The sequence below is a fragment of the Monodon monoceros genome, unplaced genomic scaffold (assembly GCF_005190385.1).
Source record: "Monodon monoceros isolate NGI ecotype Baffin Bay Population unplaced genomic scaffold, NGI_Narwhal_1 Super_Scaffold_5, whole genome shotgun sequence".
NCBI classification, from domain to species: Eukaryota; Metazoa; Chordata; class Mammalia; order Artiodactyla; family Monodontidae; genus Monodon; species Monodon monoceros.
In genome coordinates, this window is record NW_021703782.1 from 24,031,738 (window position 1) to 24,047,558 (window position 15,821).

The window sequence follows — 15,821 nt, forward strand, 5'->3', positions numbered from 1 at the left end:
AAAACCACACTGTCTCTCTCTGTCTCTCACAAACACATACACACACACACACACTTTCTTTCTATAATGGAAGACTGTGGAGATATGAATGGGGGTGAAGGAATTGTGGCTTAATCCACTTTTAAATACAGTTCTTTTAAAAAAGTTATGTAAGAGAACAGTCTTTTTCTTTCTCTTTCTTTCTCTGGGTGTCTGTAGTGTGCGTGTGTGTTTAAACTTTGGCCATTGTAGTTTTTAAGATTTATTTCTTGGCTCACTCCCTCATCACATGATTAAGAGTTTTTTTTTGCTCCCTTGTTTAATGGAGATTAAAACCTCTTGTCATTTTGGCCTTGTACACTCTAATGAAGTAACTACTGCTCTTTATGGACCTATATTCTTTGGAGAGTAATTTCCACTGTCAGACGTTAAAAAGTATTATTATTATTATATTATTATTATTATTGGCTGCTGGAGGGATTTCAACTGCATAAGCTAACTTTTAACAGTCTACTTAGATTTAATACTTTACCATTGCATTTACAGTCTGGGAATCCTTATAACAGTATAGATCCCTTTCTCTCCCTGCTTCATGTTATAGTTTTTATATGAATTACATTCATATGTATGCACTGAAAACCTCATCAGACAGTTATGGTTTTTTACCCTCAACCATGATACATAATTTAAAGAATTTAAGAGTGATAGATTATTATATTTACCCAGATTTTTACCATTTCTGTTTTTCTTCCTGATACATATATCATGGTTGTGTTCTCCTAGATGCTTTGGTGTGCAATCTGAGTAGAGGTATTCTCTTATAGTACTGTGATTGACTCCATAAATTGACATTGATATAATACTTTTATCTACTTTGCCATCCATATTCCAATTTGGTTATTTGATCTAATAATGTCCTTTATTGTATTTTCTTTTCCTCTGCAGTACGTGATCCAGGCTAGAGTCAAGTATTGCATTTAGTTGTCATGTCTTATAGATTTCTTTAATCTAGAGCAATTCTAGAGCCTTTTATGACTTTGCCATCTTTAAAAAATACAGTTCTTCCACCTCCCCCTCCCTGCCACTCATAGAATGTTTTTAATTTAGTCTTTGATTTTTTTTCTCATCATCAATTACTGTTATGTATTCTCAGGCAAAATACTGTATAGGTGATGTTTTGTCCTTCTCAGATAACTGTCTCTTACAGGTGATGTTAATTATGATCATCAGTCAAACTGTTGCGTGATTCTCCACTGTATCATCACTGCTTTTTTTCCTCCCTTACAACTAATAGACAGTCTATGGGGAGATACATTATGGTCATGCAGATACTACTCTTCATTAAAATTTCTGCCTATATTTAGCACCCCTGGTGATTCATATCTGATCTATTTTTTACTGTGGTGGTTGCAAAATGATGATTTTTCAACTCCAGCACTTCCCTTTACATTTCTCAATAAGCATTAGTCCTTGTGCTTGAGAAATATATCTCCCTTCACCCCTGTGTATCAATATATGTGTATATGTGTACATATATATTTACTATAGATATGGTATCATTCATTCTTTTTTTTAAAGGTTTATAATTCTTTACTCTTCTTTTCATATTTTTGAGCACTTCATATATTAAGGGATAAAAAGACTTTCCAGGCTTAAAATATACCTCTCCTGCCCCAGGATGAAAATTTTAAAATAAATAAATACTTGCCTGTTGAGAGCATATTATGTACTTTGTACTGTATTAGTCTCTAAGAATATAATTGAACAAAAGATACATAGTTTCTGACTTCATGAAGCTGACAAACTAGTAAGTGAGCAAAACCAATAACGTGTGGTAAATGATGATGGGATAAATGCTATGGGAATGTAAGTGCATACCTATTACGTGGCAAACATTGTATGTGCTTAGTATGTGGCAGTGAACAAAACAAAACATCTCTGCCCTCATAAACTTATCTTCTAGGAAGAGGAAAAGGCAATAAATAAACTGATATATAAAATGAATAATATATTAGATAGAGATAAATGGTATGGGGGAAAATAAAGTGGGATGGGAAATAGAGAATGTACAGGATGAGGGAGAGGTATCCATTTTTAAATAGTATGGTCAGAGAAGACCTCACTGAGAGGGTGACTATGAGTAAGTCAGGGAGCTAAACTTGCCTAATTGTACCCAGCTGGTTACCAACTCTAGGTACTCTCTAAAAATGAATCCTATTTTGCCTTGTATTATAATCACTTAGTGTGCATATCTTATCCTTAGTGGAAATCACAAATATGTGATAACAAGGACAGTGTACCTTCATATAACACATTTCGTTGGGTTTTTTCCTTTAAACTAATGACTAACCACTGAATTAGGAAAGATATTTAAACTCTGTGGAGCTCTATCTGCAAAATGAAGGAACTGGATAAAAGTATTTGGAAGCTTCTGCCCCATTCCAAAAGTTTATATGAAGAATAACAAATCAAAGAATAGAAATATTTCTGAGAAATAATGGCACTTATTGGAATTGGAATAATAGAGCTATTAGAAGAATATCCATGAGCTGGGTCTCCCCTTTACAACATGGAGTGATTGCCAATATTTGGGGAATGCTTCTCAGCAAAACTGGATCTACAAAGCACTGTTTCTCTGGGCCACCCACTCTACATGGAATTACTTCATCTTACAGATTCCCTATTGTGTGATATTACTTGTGGCATAGATTCCTAAACTCCTTCAGTAAGAATACATGCCCACCACTATTTACAATATACTCAACTGATCGAGTTACAAGGATTCTTTGAGAATGAATTCTATATGCCAGATGCTTTCTTCACTATTTTTGTTGTTATTTTTGAAGGAAAAAAAAAGCACAGAAAAGCATAAAAAGCTATAACTGGAAGGGATTTAGGACAAAACTACTCCTCAGATTAGTCATTGTACAGGTAAGCTGAATGATTATTATGCAGACATGCTCGTTTTTCGTATGTCTGAGGCAATTTAGGTCATTTTCCAAAAATCACAATTCAATTAATCCCCTTACTGACTTCCACAAGTTACTTACTATCCCAAGTTCTGATAAGTTCACCAAGATTAGCTTCAAAGCAGCTTCAGAGGGCCATTTACTCAGTGAAGAGCTGCACCAAATTAGTCACCTTCATAGAAATATCACTATAGCTTCCACGAAGACTAGTTTGGTGAGGTCCCTCTGAGAAGCAGTTCCAATGATTTTATTAACTCATGGTTACAGGACCATTTGGCTGAGTGACCAAGTATGGAGAGAATAAACCTCACCACTACTGTGTATGTGTTCTGGGGTAGTCTTTTTGCTATCTACAGGAACCAACAGCTTACATGTGAAATAAACATCTATGCTCATATATACTACATGGCTAATGTTTAAAAGTTAGTAATAAGTGCATGGGAACCTATTTTAATAGGTTTTTAAAAAAATTATTTGAGTATGGTAAGGCCAACAGATCAGGAAGATGATTACCATTGAAAAGATAGTTTGTTACTTAGCTGGTTCCTAAGAGGGAGGGGTACATCATGCCACTGGGGGCCACAGGGAGAAGCACTAGAGTAGGTCAGGAGACAGAGGGAGAATGGGAAACTGGTCAAGAGCCTTTACTGTGGTTTCTGAGGTAAGGAAAAGGTGAGTCAGTGTGAGCAGGCTTAGGTTGGCTAGTTTGAATAATTTCAGGAGGCTGTGGGTCATAGGGGCTGTCACTAGATACCTCTGGTACCTAGCCCTGAGCAAGTGGATACAGGAATAGCAAATATAAAGGAGGTGGTTGAGATATGGGTTCTGCACTGGTTGTATCACGTTAGAAAAGCATTCAGGAGCAAGTTGTTTACTATCGCTAGGAATGGGCTAACCTTGGGAGGCACAGTTTCTCCAGGGTCAGCAAGGCCCCAGATGTCAAAGCATCAGAATACAGAAAATAAAAGACATGATTAATACAGAGCCCTGGCTGAGTTCTTTTAAAATTCAAGGCATAGATGTCAGTGAAACTAGCAGAGTAAGTGCCTTTGAAGATTCTCTCCTCCGTAAAAGCAACAAAAAAACTGGCCAAAACTGTCAGAATCAAATTTTTTGGAATTCTAGAAATGAACCAAAGGGTTGTAGCAATCCAGGGAGCATTTATTCAGGAAAAATGGCAGAATCTTGATAACAAGAGTGAGCTTTGTGTTTTTTAAATGCCCTATACCTATCTCTCCTTTACCAGCTCTGTGTTAGCCTTGACAACAAAAATCCTGGTGATAACCAGCAAGCCTGGCAGCCACCAGAGGGAGCAGAATAGGTTCAAACTCATTCAAAGCCACATTCCCAGTAAGTTGTCATTGTTTGACTTGTTTCTTTATTCCCTGGAAGATCTCACTTTAAAGGCTGTATTTATTTGACCTGACTCAGAACTAATCTAGTGTGAAGGGCTTTTCTCTGGGAGAATTTGTTGAAGATATTTGGAGGCTTTTTTTTTTTGGTCCACGCTATGAAGCTTGTGGGATCTTAGTTCCCCGACCAGGGATCGAACCTGAGCCCCAGCAGTGAAAGCACTGAGTCCTAACCACTGGACTGCCAGGGTTGCCCTGGAGGCAATTTTTAATTAAAACTTGCCCTGGAGGCAATTTTTAAACTTCATGGGTGCCTGAGGCGGTGGATAACAGCTGGGGCAATTAATAGGTTAATGAAAAAGCTTAAAAGGAAAAGCTGTAGAATGCAATGGCTAGGGACTTCAAAAATCTCTGACCTATCCCTGGGAATCTAGAAGGCTGGGTTGTGTGCATACTCAGGAAAGACCTGAGATGGCCTAAGTTCTCACTACTGGCTGACCGTGAGGCTGTGCAAAAGCAGGAAGTGAAAGCTAAGGTAGTATTGTCATTTGCCTTGCTGAGTTTTGTTTTGTTTTGTTTTGTTTGCGGTTCGTGGGCCTCTCACTGTTCTGGCCTCTCCCGTTGCGGAGCACAGGCTCCGGACGCGCAGGCTCAGCGGCCATGGCTCACAGGCCCAGCCGCTCTGCGGCATGTGGGATCCTCCCGGACCGGGGCACGAACCCGCGTCCCCTGCATCGGCAGGCGGACTCCCAACCATTGCGCCACCAGGGAGGCTTTGCCTTGCTGAGTATTGAAGCTATGCCCAACAGAAAGCCCCTTGGCAAAGACTTAGAGACATGGATTCAAGGTGTTTAAGTAAATCTCTGTCCAAATATTAGCTAATTGAGCAGAGACTTACGTAGTCACGCACAACAAAAAATAGACTCTACAGATTGGTTCAGAAAAGTCACTAAACCAACAAAAGGAACAAAAAGCACAACAGCAAACCCTGGGGAGAGGGGGAATCAGATTCCAGGAATTGCCACACTATAGTGTTTAAAATGTTCAGTTTTCAACAAAAATTACCAAACAGGCAGAACGAAAAACAAAATAAGAAAGTAAGGCCCATGCACAGGGAAAAAAGTAATCAATCAATAGAAACTGTCCTTGAGGAAGCCCAGACTTTGGATTTATTAGACAAAGAAACTGTTTTAAATATGCTCAAAGAGTTAAAGGAAACTAAGTGAATGATGGCTCTGGCAGCAAATTTTCTTAATTTTCTTCATGTGAGAATGTCTTTACTCTCATTCTTGAGGAAGCTTCTTTCTGGATATAGAATTCTAGTTTGACAGTTCTGTTCTTTCAACACTTAAAAAATGTTGTGCCACTTGCTTCTGGCCTCCATGGTTTTTGATGAGAAATAGACAGTTATTCAAACCATTGTTCCCTTATTTGTAATGCCTCATTTCTCTGTGCCTGCTTTCAAGGACTTTCTTTGTCTTTCATTTTTAGAAATGTGATCATCATTTCTCTGGGCTTAGACATCTTTGGGAATCTGTAGGTATATTTTTTTGTCAAATTTAGGAAGTACTCAGTCCTTTTTTCTTCAAATATTTTTTCAGTCCCAGGCCCTTTCCCCTCTCCTTCTGAGGCTGATGACATGAAGGTTAAACCTTTTGTTATTATTTCACAACTCTGAGAATCTCTTACCTTTTTTTCCCCCAATCTTTTTTCTCTCTGTTGGTATGAATAATTTCTAGTGGTCTATCTTTAAGTTTCTTTCCCCTGCCATCTCCATTCTGCTATGGAACACTTCTGATGAGGTTTTTTTTTTTTTTGGCTGCATTGGGTCTTCGTTGCTGCACGTGGACTTTCTGTAGTTGCGGTGAGGGGGGCTACACTTTGTTGCAGTGCGCGGGCTTCTCATTGAGGTGGCTTCTCTTGTTGCAGAGCACAGGCTCTAGGTGCGCAGGCTTCAGTAGTTGTGGCACATGGGCTCATTAGTTGTGGCTCGTGGGCTCTAGAGCGCAGGCTCAGCAGCTGTGGCGCACGGGCTTAGCTGCTCCGCAGCATGTGAGATCTTTTTATGATGTCTACGTTATCTATATTTTATTTTGATGTTCTTGATTTTATTGTCATTTGAGAAACCACAGCCAAATCTAAGGTCGATATTTGCCTCTGTGTTTTCTTCTGAGAATTTATAGTTTTAGCTTTTATATTTAGGTCGTTGATCCATTTAGAGTTTAGAGCATATGGTGCAAAGTAAGGGTGCCACATCATTCTTTAGCATTTGGATATCTGGTTGTCCCAGTACCAGTTTTTGAAGAGACTATTCTTACCCCCATTGAATGGTTTTGGCACTCTTGTTGAAAATCAGTTGACCATAGATCTATGATTTTATTTCTGGACTCTCAATTCTCTTCCCTTTATCCGTGTGCTTATGCTTTTGCGTATTACCAGCAGTACTAGTTGCCTAATTGGGAGGATTAGGGACACGGCTCCTCTTTGGCATTAGGGTTCTGTACTACATGGTTTCCCTTTTCTCATCTTTTTTTTTTTTCTTTTTTTTAACTGCATCAAAAATTTTATTGCCTAATTTTTGAAAACTTTTGCTATTAAGTAATAAACCACAAAAGAAACTTTATTATGTCCAGTAGATTAAATTGCATGATTTTGAACACTGTTTTTTTTCTATTGAGATATAGTTGATATATAACATTATATTAGTTTCAGGTGTACAATGTAATGACTAGATATATGTATAAATTGTGAAATGATCATTACAATTACTCTAGTTAACATGTATAACCACATAGTAACTTTTTTTTTTTTCTGATGAGAACTTTAACATTTTCTCTTCTAGCAACTTTCAAATATACAATACAGTATTATTAACTACAGTCACCATGGTGTATATTACATCCCCATGACTTACTTATTTTATAACTAGGAGTTTGTACCTTTAGACCACCCTCACCCATTTTGCTGACCTCATAACCCCCTGCCTCTGGCAACCACCAGTGTGTTCTCTGCAACCGAGTTTGTTTTTTGTTTGTTTGTTTTTTAGATTCCACATACTAGTGAGATCATACAGTATTTATCTTTCTGTCTCTGACTTATTTTACTTAGCATAATGTCCTCGAGGTCCAGCCATGTTGTTACAAATATCAGGATTTCCTTCTTCTTATGGATGAATAATATTCCATTAGATAGATAGATAGATAGATAGATAGATAGATAGGGATATGTATCTCCCTGTGTGTGTATATCTATCTGTCTATCTTGGAGGAAATCAAGAGTAATATTCTAGTGAACACACAAATAAGAAAGTGAAACAGCTTTATTGCACCTATGGAGAAAGTTTTAGTGGTCTGGATAGAAAATCAAACCAGCCACAACATTTCCTTAAAGCCAAAGTGTAATCCACATCAGGGCCCTAACTCTCTTCAATTCTATGAAGGATGAGAGAGGTGAGGAAGCTACAGAAGAAAAGTTTGAAGCTAGCAGAGTTTGGTTCATGAGGTTTAAGGAAAGAAGCCATCTCCATAATATAAAAGTACAAGGTGAAGCAGCAAGGGCTGATGTAGACACTGCAGCAAGTTATCCAGAAGATACAGCTAAGATAATCCATGAAGGTGGCTACACTAAACAACAGATTTTCAATGTAGACAAAACAGCCTTATATCGGTAGCTTCAAAGGACAGGCTGACTCTCTTGTTAGGGGCTAATGCCACTGGTAACCTTAAGTTGAAGCCAGTGTTCATTTACCATTCCTAGGGCCCTTAAGAATTATACTAAATCTCTTCTGCCTGTGCTTTATAAATGGAAAGCCTGGATGACAGCATGTCTGTTTACAACATGGTTTACTAAATATTTTAAGCCCATTGTTGAGGCCTACTGCTTAGAAAAAAGATTCCTTTCAAAATATTATTGCTCATTGACAATGCACTTGGCCACCCAAGAGCTCTGATGGAGATGGACAATGATATTAATGTTGTTTGCATGCCTGCTAACACAACATCCATTCTGCAGCCCATGGATCAAGGCGTCATTTCAACTTTCAAGTCTTATTATTTAAGAAATATGTTTTGTGAGGCTGTAGCTGCCATAGATAGTGAATTCTTCTGATGGATCTAGGCAAAGTCAGTTGAAAACCTGGAAAGGATTCACCATTCTGGATGCCATTAAGAACATTCATGGGACTTTCCTGGTGGTCAAGTGGTAAAGAATCCACCTTCCAATGCAGAGGACGTGGGTTTGACCCCTGGTTGGGGAACTAGGTTCCCACATGCCATGGAGCAGCTAAGCCCACGTGCCACAACTACTGAGCTTGTGCACTCCTCAACTAGAGAGCCCGCGTGCTGCAAACTACAGAGCCTATGTGCCCTGGAGCTTGCACACCACAACTAGAGAAGAGAAAACCCCCACGCAACAGCTAGAGGGAATCCTGTGTGCTGCAACGAAAGATCCCGCATGCCTCAACAAAGATCCCACATGCCGCAATTAAGACCCGACGTAGCCAAAAGAAAAAAGAAAAAACAAACAAAAAAGAGAGAACATTCATGATTCATTGGAAGAGGTGAAAAGATCAACATTAACAGAAGTTTGGAAGAAGTTGATTCCAACCTTCGTGGATGATTTTGAGGGGTTCAAGACTTCAGTGGAGGAAGTAACTGCAAGTGTGGTGGAAATAGCAAGAGACCTAGAATTAGAAGTGGAGCCTGAAGATGTGACTGAATTGCTACAGTCTCATGACAAAACTTTTAATGGATGAGGAGTTGCTTCTTATGGATGAAGAAAAAGAAAGTGGTTTCTTGAGATGGAATCTACTCCTAGTGAAGATGCTGTGAAGATTGTTGAAATGACAAAAAATGATTTAGACTGTGACATAAACCTAGTTGAGAAAGCAGTGGCAGGGTTTGAGAGTATTGACACTAGTTTTGAAAGAAGTTCTGTGGGTGAAATGCTACCAAACAGCATTGCATGTTACAGAGAAATCGTTCATGAAAGGGAGAGTCACTTGATGCATCAAGCTTCATTGTCGTCTTATTTGAAGAATAAGGGTGGTGGCCAACTTTTAGTAAACATCCCTCATCAGTCAGCATCCATCAATGCCGAGGAGAGACCCTCCACCAGCAAAAAGATTTGCTGAATGCTCAGATGATGGATAGCAGTTTTTAGCAGTAAAGTGATTTTTTTTCTTGTGAACTTTTTCCTCTTTATTGTGAACATTAGATCAGTTTAATATTCAGGAGTCCTCAATCAGATATGGACTGATTGGGTCCAGATATATAGCAAGTATATTTATATCTTATAGAAACTTAGTTTTAAGCTGAAATATAGTAGACGTACAATATTATGTTAGTTTCAGGTGTACTACATAGTGTTTTGACATTTTCATACATTATGAAATGTTTACCATGGTAAGTCTAGTAACCATCCATTCCCACACAAAGTTGTTACAATTTTATTGACCATATTCCTTATGCTGTATATTACATCTCTGTGGCTTATTTATTTTATAACTGGAAGTTTGTACCCTGCACCTATTTCTCCCCCACTCCTAAAGTATTTTTTAATTAAGATATGTACCTTGTTTTTTTAAATTAATTTATTTATTTTTATTTATTATTTTTAGCTGTGTTGGGCCTTCATTTTGGCACACGGGCTTTCTCTAGTTGTGGCGAGTGGGGGATACTCTTCGTTGCGGTGTGTGGGCTTCTCATTGCAGTGGCTTCTCTTGTTGCAGAGCATGGGCTCTAGAGTGCACGGGCTTCTCTAGATGTGGCATGTGGGCTCCATAGTTGTGGCTCGTGGGCTTTAGAGCACAGGCTCAGTAGTTGCGGCGCACGGGCTTATTTGCTCCATGGCATGTGGGATCTTCCCAGACCAGGGCTCAAACCCGGGTCCCCTGCATTGGCAGGTGGATTCTTAACCACTGCGCCACCGGGGAAGACCTGTACCTTGATTTTTTTTTTTTTTTTTTTAGACATGAAGCTATAGTGTAACATAACTTTAATACGCGGGAAACTAAAAAAATCTGTACGATTCGCTTTATTGCGATGTTTGCTTTTTTGTGGTGGTCTGGAACTGAATCTGCAATATCTCTGAGGTATGCTTATATTCAGATCCTCTGCCTGTTTTATCTGCTTGTTTGGATTTTTTGCTATTGGGTTATGTGAGTTCTTTATATATTTTGCATATTAACCCCATTAGATATTTGGTTTGCAAGTACTTTGTCCCATTCGCAAGTTGCCTTTTCATTTTGTTGATGGTTTCCTTTACTGTGCAGAGACTTTTTAGTTTGATGTAGTCCCGTGTTTATTTTTGCTTTGTTGCCTTAGCTTTTGGTGTCAAGTCCAAATAATCATCACTAAAACCAGTGTCTTCACTCCTCATCTTGTACGACTTCTGCTGGCTAGAAGGAGCAGTCTTTCCCTGGGCCTTTTTGTTTTTTTAATTTCAGTCTGCTCTAGCATCCAGATTGGGATGTACAAGAGGTAAAAATGAACCCCAAGGAACTCATTATCTGGTCCTCCCTTAATTCCTGAAGTCTCTACCTGTTTTGCTTCTTCTGTCCACATATCAGAATCTTCCAATATTTGCTTTATGTGTTATTTCCATGTTTCTAAATTGTAATTAATGGGAACATTCAGGTTCAATGTGCTTACTCTACTGTGACTAGAATGGGAACTCTACTCCCACAATCATTTATTGAATGAATGATTAAATGAACACATGCATCTTGCCTATAAGTTGCTCAGAAGTGTTTGTAGGTGTCAATATAACAATAGGTATAGTATTAAGAGAATTGAGCTAAATTCCTATGGGAGCTCATAGGCATAGGAATGAAATTATTTCTAGCTATTTTGGAATAGGACATATGGTGTGGTGGTGAGACACAATAATTCTGTGACACCAACTGGGTGTCCTGTAATTCAGTTCAATTCTGACACTACCCAGATTTAGCAGAGACCCACAGGTTAAGGGCAGAGTCCTCCATAAGACTGCTAGACTTCAGTAAAAGTTACAACCCAGAAACAGCCAAATGGAAACAATTCATAGACCAAGGTCTAGGGGTGGGGCGGGGTGCCGTGGGGGCTGGGGGAGGAGGATAGACATAGAGCTTCTGTGCCCTCTTTTCATGGAATCTGGGCACATCAGCCTCCTAGCACATCCACATGTTCACCAACCTGAAAGTGCCACTGAGTTTTGTTGTCCAGACGTTTTATTTGGGTTACCTTACATAGGCATCATGATTGGCCATGTGATTAAACTCCTCCAGCTCTCCTCTCTTCCCTGGAGAACTGGTGAGCCCACATTTCCAACTTTTTAATCATGTGGTTGGTCTTTCTGGTGAATAGTTCCCATCCTAAGGCTACCTAGGGACCACCTTGATTCACCTCATTAGCATAAAAAAGGCACTCTTGTCACTCAGGAATTCCAAGAGTGTTTGAAACTCTGTTAGGAACTAGTGACAAAGACCAAAAGTGGCATTTGTGTGATATCTTGAAAGCTGGGTAGGATTTAAACATTGGAAGATGGAGAAAAGGGAATTCCAGCCTGAGAAATCACACAGGGGCACATACTCCAAAGGGCAGAGTTCAGTGTATAGAAATATATTAAGTACTTTTTTAGCTTTAGTTTCAAATCTATAAAAAACAATAATAATATAAAGCCAGATGGAGCGCTTAAATGAACGATAATAAACGATATTTATTAATCGTAGAGCCTTTTATTTTTACAGAGCAGAAGAAAGAAGAGATCTGTTTATGTTTTTCCGAAGCCTACACTTCTTTGTGGAATGGTGTGAATATCGTAAGCGCACATTTAAACGTTTCAAGGTAGAGTCTAAAGTCTTTCAATTTAAACGTATATGGAAAGTGAAGCTGATGTTAATTTGGGGGTTTAAGATAACATTCTTAAAGCTTTCAAACAATAGAAAATGTTTTTATTGGCTTCTAGATTTGCAGTTATTTGGAATAAATGAAGGAGGAATGCTTCTGTACAAGTCAGTTAACCATTTATATTGAAAGAATATAGTCATATATATATAATATATTTATTTTACAGTACACATTTTGAAAAATTAATCTGTCAAGGACACTTGAAGTAAAATGCCAAATGCTAATAAAGGACATAGGCATAGCAGCCTTGTAAAGTCACAGTGTAATCTTTACTTCCTGAGCCACACTCTGTATTTTGAGCTTCTTATTTATTGTATATTTCAAGTTTAAATATTGAAGTCTGATTCTTGTAAAGTAATGCTTCTTAGGTCTGATACATATACATTCAGAGACTTTTTTTTAATTCCCTTTGTTTTCTGTCATAACTAGAACTATATTTGGCTGCATTGTAATCCCTCAGGTCCTACTTAGATAGTATCAAATTATTGACAGCAGTGATGCACACAGAAACCAGTTCTGAAAGAGTTAACATAAATAATATCTCAAGGTTCAGGTTCCCTCAAAATCCTGAGTCCTGACTATTGTTTTTATGACTGGTACTAATTCTCATTTATTTTGGATTCTTTTTTCTTTTATCATCATCATCATTATTTGCATTCTATTTGGTTGAGCTAGTAATATCTGTCAAGCATAAGATTTTCTTTAGAATGAAACATGTCAGTACCTGTACTGTACCTGTACTGTGGTCCCTTGAGGAGTGCTCAGGATTATGTTGTTTACTTGCAGGTGCTCTTGCACCAGGACAATTAAATAGCTCTTCTTCAGAATTGGTAAAATACAATAATGATTGAGGAGTCTGCTGGCAGTTATGGTAATGAATCACCTAATACGGCCATTTCCTTATACGTTAGAATGGGTTGTGGGAAATGTGAGCACTAGTCCCATTTTCAAACTGATTTTCCTCTAGGTGCTTTTAAGGCAAGTGTAGAAGTATAATTGGTGTGTTTTTCCTGTAGAGGATAAAGTGCTTCTTTGAGCTGGTCCTTTGCTGGTGACAAGGTTACTAGAATGGAAAGAAACATCACATTGTTGTGCAACCATCACCAGTAAAAATCTGTCCCATTAAACACTAATTTGCCATTCCTTCATTCTCTCAATAGTGTCCTTTGATGCATAGAAGTTTTTAATTTTGATGAAGTCCAATTTCTTTTCTTTTCTTTTGTAGCCTGTGCTTTTGGTGTCATATCCAGGAAATCATTGCCAAATTCAACATCATAAAGAATTTTCTTTTTATTTTTTCCTGAGAGTTTTATAGTTTAGCTCTTAAGTTTAGGTGTTTAATCCAGTTTGAGTTAATTTTTATATATTCTGTAAGCCAGCAGTCCAACTTCATTCTTATACATGTGGATATCCAGTTTTCCTAGCATCGCTTGCTGAAGAGACTGTCCTTTCCTCATTGAGTGGTCTTGACACCTTTGTCAAAAATCATTTGACTATATATGCAAAGGTTTGTTTCTGGATTCATTATTCTATTCCATTGGTCTGTACGTCTGTCCTTATGGCAGTATCACACTTTTGTTTACTGTAGCTTTATAGTTACATTTTGAAATGAGGAAGTGTGAATCCTCCAGTTTTGTTCTTCCTTTCAAATTTCTTTTTGGTGTTTGGAGTCCCTTGAGATTCCATATGAATTTTGGTGGGTTTTTCCAGTTCTTCAAAAAATGTCGTTGGGAGTTTGATAGGGATTGCTTTTGAAACCACTAGGTGGCGTTTCGGGGGCGTTCCAAGGAGCTCCAGTCCTTTATGTCTCATTGTGGAAAGAATTCAGCAAGAGACAAAGTGATAGATAAGAAGTGATTTATTAGAATAGGATGCTTGTGAGGCTTAAAAGCAGGTGGGCTAGGGGGTGATGTGCCCTGAGAACTTAGTTGGCTACAGTTTTATAATCAAAGGAAAAGTGGGGAGGAGGAAAAGACCACCTTCTTCCTCATTCTTGAGTAGATATCACGCTTCCATCATCAACTTCTCCTCTAGGTTGGACAGGGGAGTTTTCTTGTCCCTACGTGGTCAAGCCAGGACTGTCATGGCACTGTGGAAATATTATTTCAGGTCTCCATACAATGAGGGTCTTTCACTTTGAGATGTCACCTTTCCGTAAATTATTGTTTTTTATGTGTGCAGAGAGCATGTCCTAGGGGTCATTAACTTACTGAGCTCACTGGTCAGGATGTGGGTCTCATGCCACCATTGTTTATTGTTTGGGGGCATGTCTCATGTTTCTGTTGCATGGTTTTGTTGCTAAGCAGGCATGCTTGGCTTTGTGGTTAAGCAAACCTGCTTTCTTGAGCGATCATTAACTTACAGGGGTCTCCCATACTTTTCCTTACTTATAATCCCCTAGTGGGATTAACTATTTAATCACCTGCTTTGTCCCTTTACTCTGTTCCTATCATTTTGAAGTTGTTTTGGGTAGTGCTGACAAATTAACTATTCAGTCTTCCATTCTTGAACACAAGATGTCTTCCCATTTATGCATATCTTCTTTAGTTTCTTTCAGGAATGTTTGTAGGGGTAAAATATTTTTAATTTTAATCCTCTGTTTCATTATCAGTGTCAAGAATGAAGCAATATCTATTTAAGATAATGGGGATCAGCATATATTTTACTTCATTATTTTATTTGTGACTTAAAGGTATATATAAGGTTGTCGGGTACCTAGGTTCATATCTTTTTATCTAGAAGTCTCAAAACTATTTTTTAAAATAATTCCATAATTCAGACTTTTAAACCAGTGCTCTTTCCTAATTGCTATTTTATATAAACCACTGGCTTTTAAATTCTCTAAAATTTGAGAGTTATTTTATGGTGCTTTTCCCCTTTAAGTTTAGTAATATAAAGAACATAGGAATACATTATTATTCTGACATCTGGAAATGGGAAGAAAGTACTGACCCCTTTCCCCAGTGTTGGTTCCACCACTCAGCAATCCTTTATTAAGTTTGTTTTTCCAGATAAAGTTACAGTTTATTTCTGTTGATTTATTCAAGATTATGGTAGTTTATTCTATTTTTCCAAATAAAACAGAGCCCTTCTGTTTAAATGGATTTTATTTTGCACTATTTACTATATATTCAATTTAGATGTGCACACTATTATGCTAGCACTTTGAATGTATAAAGGGAATATTAGATGTGTTCAGTGTGCTCAGTGAGCTTTCTCAGTCACAGAGAAATGAGGCTCGCACACAAAATGAGAAAGCCATATAATAGTTATTGTTGCCAGTTACCACAATAAAATCAGTGAACGCGTTAGTGTTGTAGCAGTAATTATTGTGGTGTTAAGACATCACAGGTGTTTTAGTGAAAAAATTTCATTTTGGGGTCAACCTTGACAAATGGGAAAATTGAAAAACAGGTCATTCTACGTATGGAAAAAACAGAAGCAAATGAAAAACCACCAATAGTGTTTGTTCTGGGAGTAGTATACAGAGACCAACTTGATTCTAATGCATAATTTATGTTGGAAACAATGTCGGCAATTTTTATATACACAGTTCAGACTCTTGTTTCTAAAGCACTGATCATTTTATATGCAACCCCAAAGCAGTGTGGAGACTAAGACTTTTGAGTGGGGTT

At 38.0% G+C, this 15,821-nt stretch overlaps 1 protein-coding gene across 1 annotated transcript in view; it reads left to right on the plus strand.

Moving 5' to 3' along the window:
* The window catches only part of CENPP (centromere protein P), a 230,689-nt gene that overhangs the window by 46,632 nt on the left and 168,236 nt on the right, over positions 1 to 15,821 (plus strand). The window contains exon 5 of the mRNA XM_029201721.1: positions 12,027 to 12,123. Within this exon, the coding sequence (XP_029057554.1) occupies positions 12,027 to 12,123 (97 nt within the window). The remainder of the gene's footprint in view (positions 1 to 12,026; positions 12,124 to 15,821) is intronic.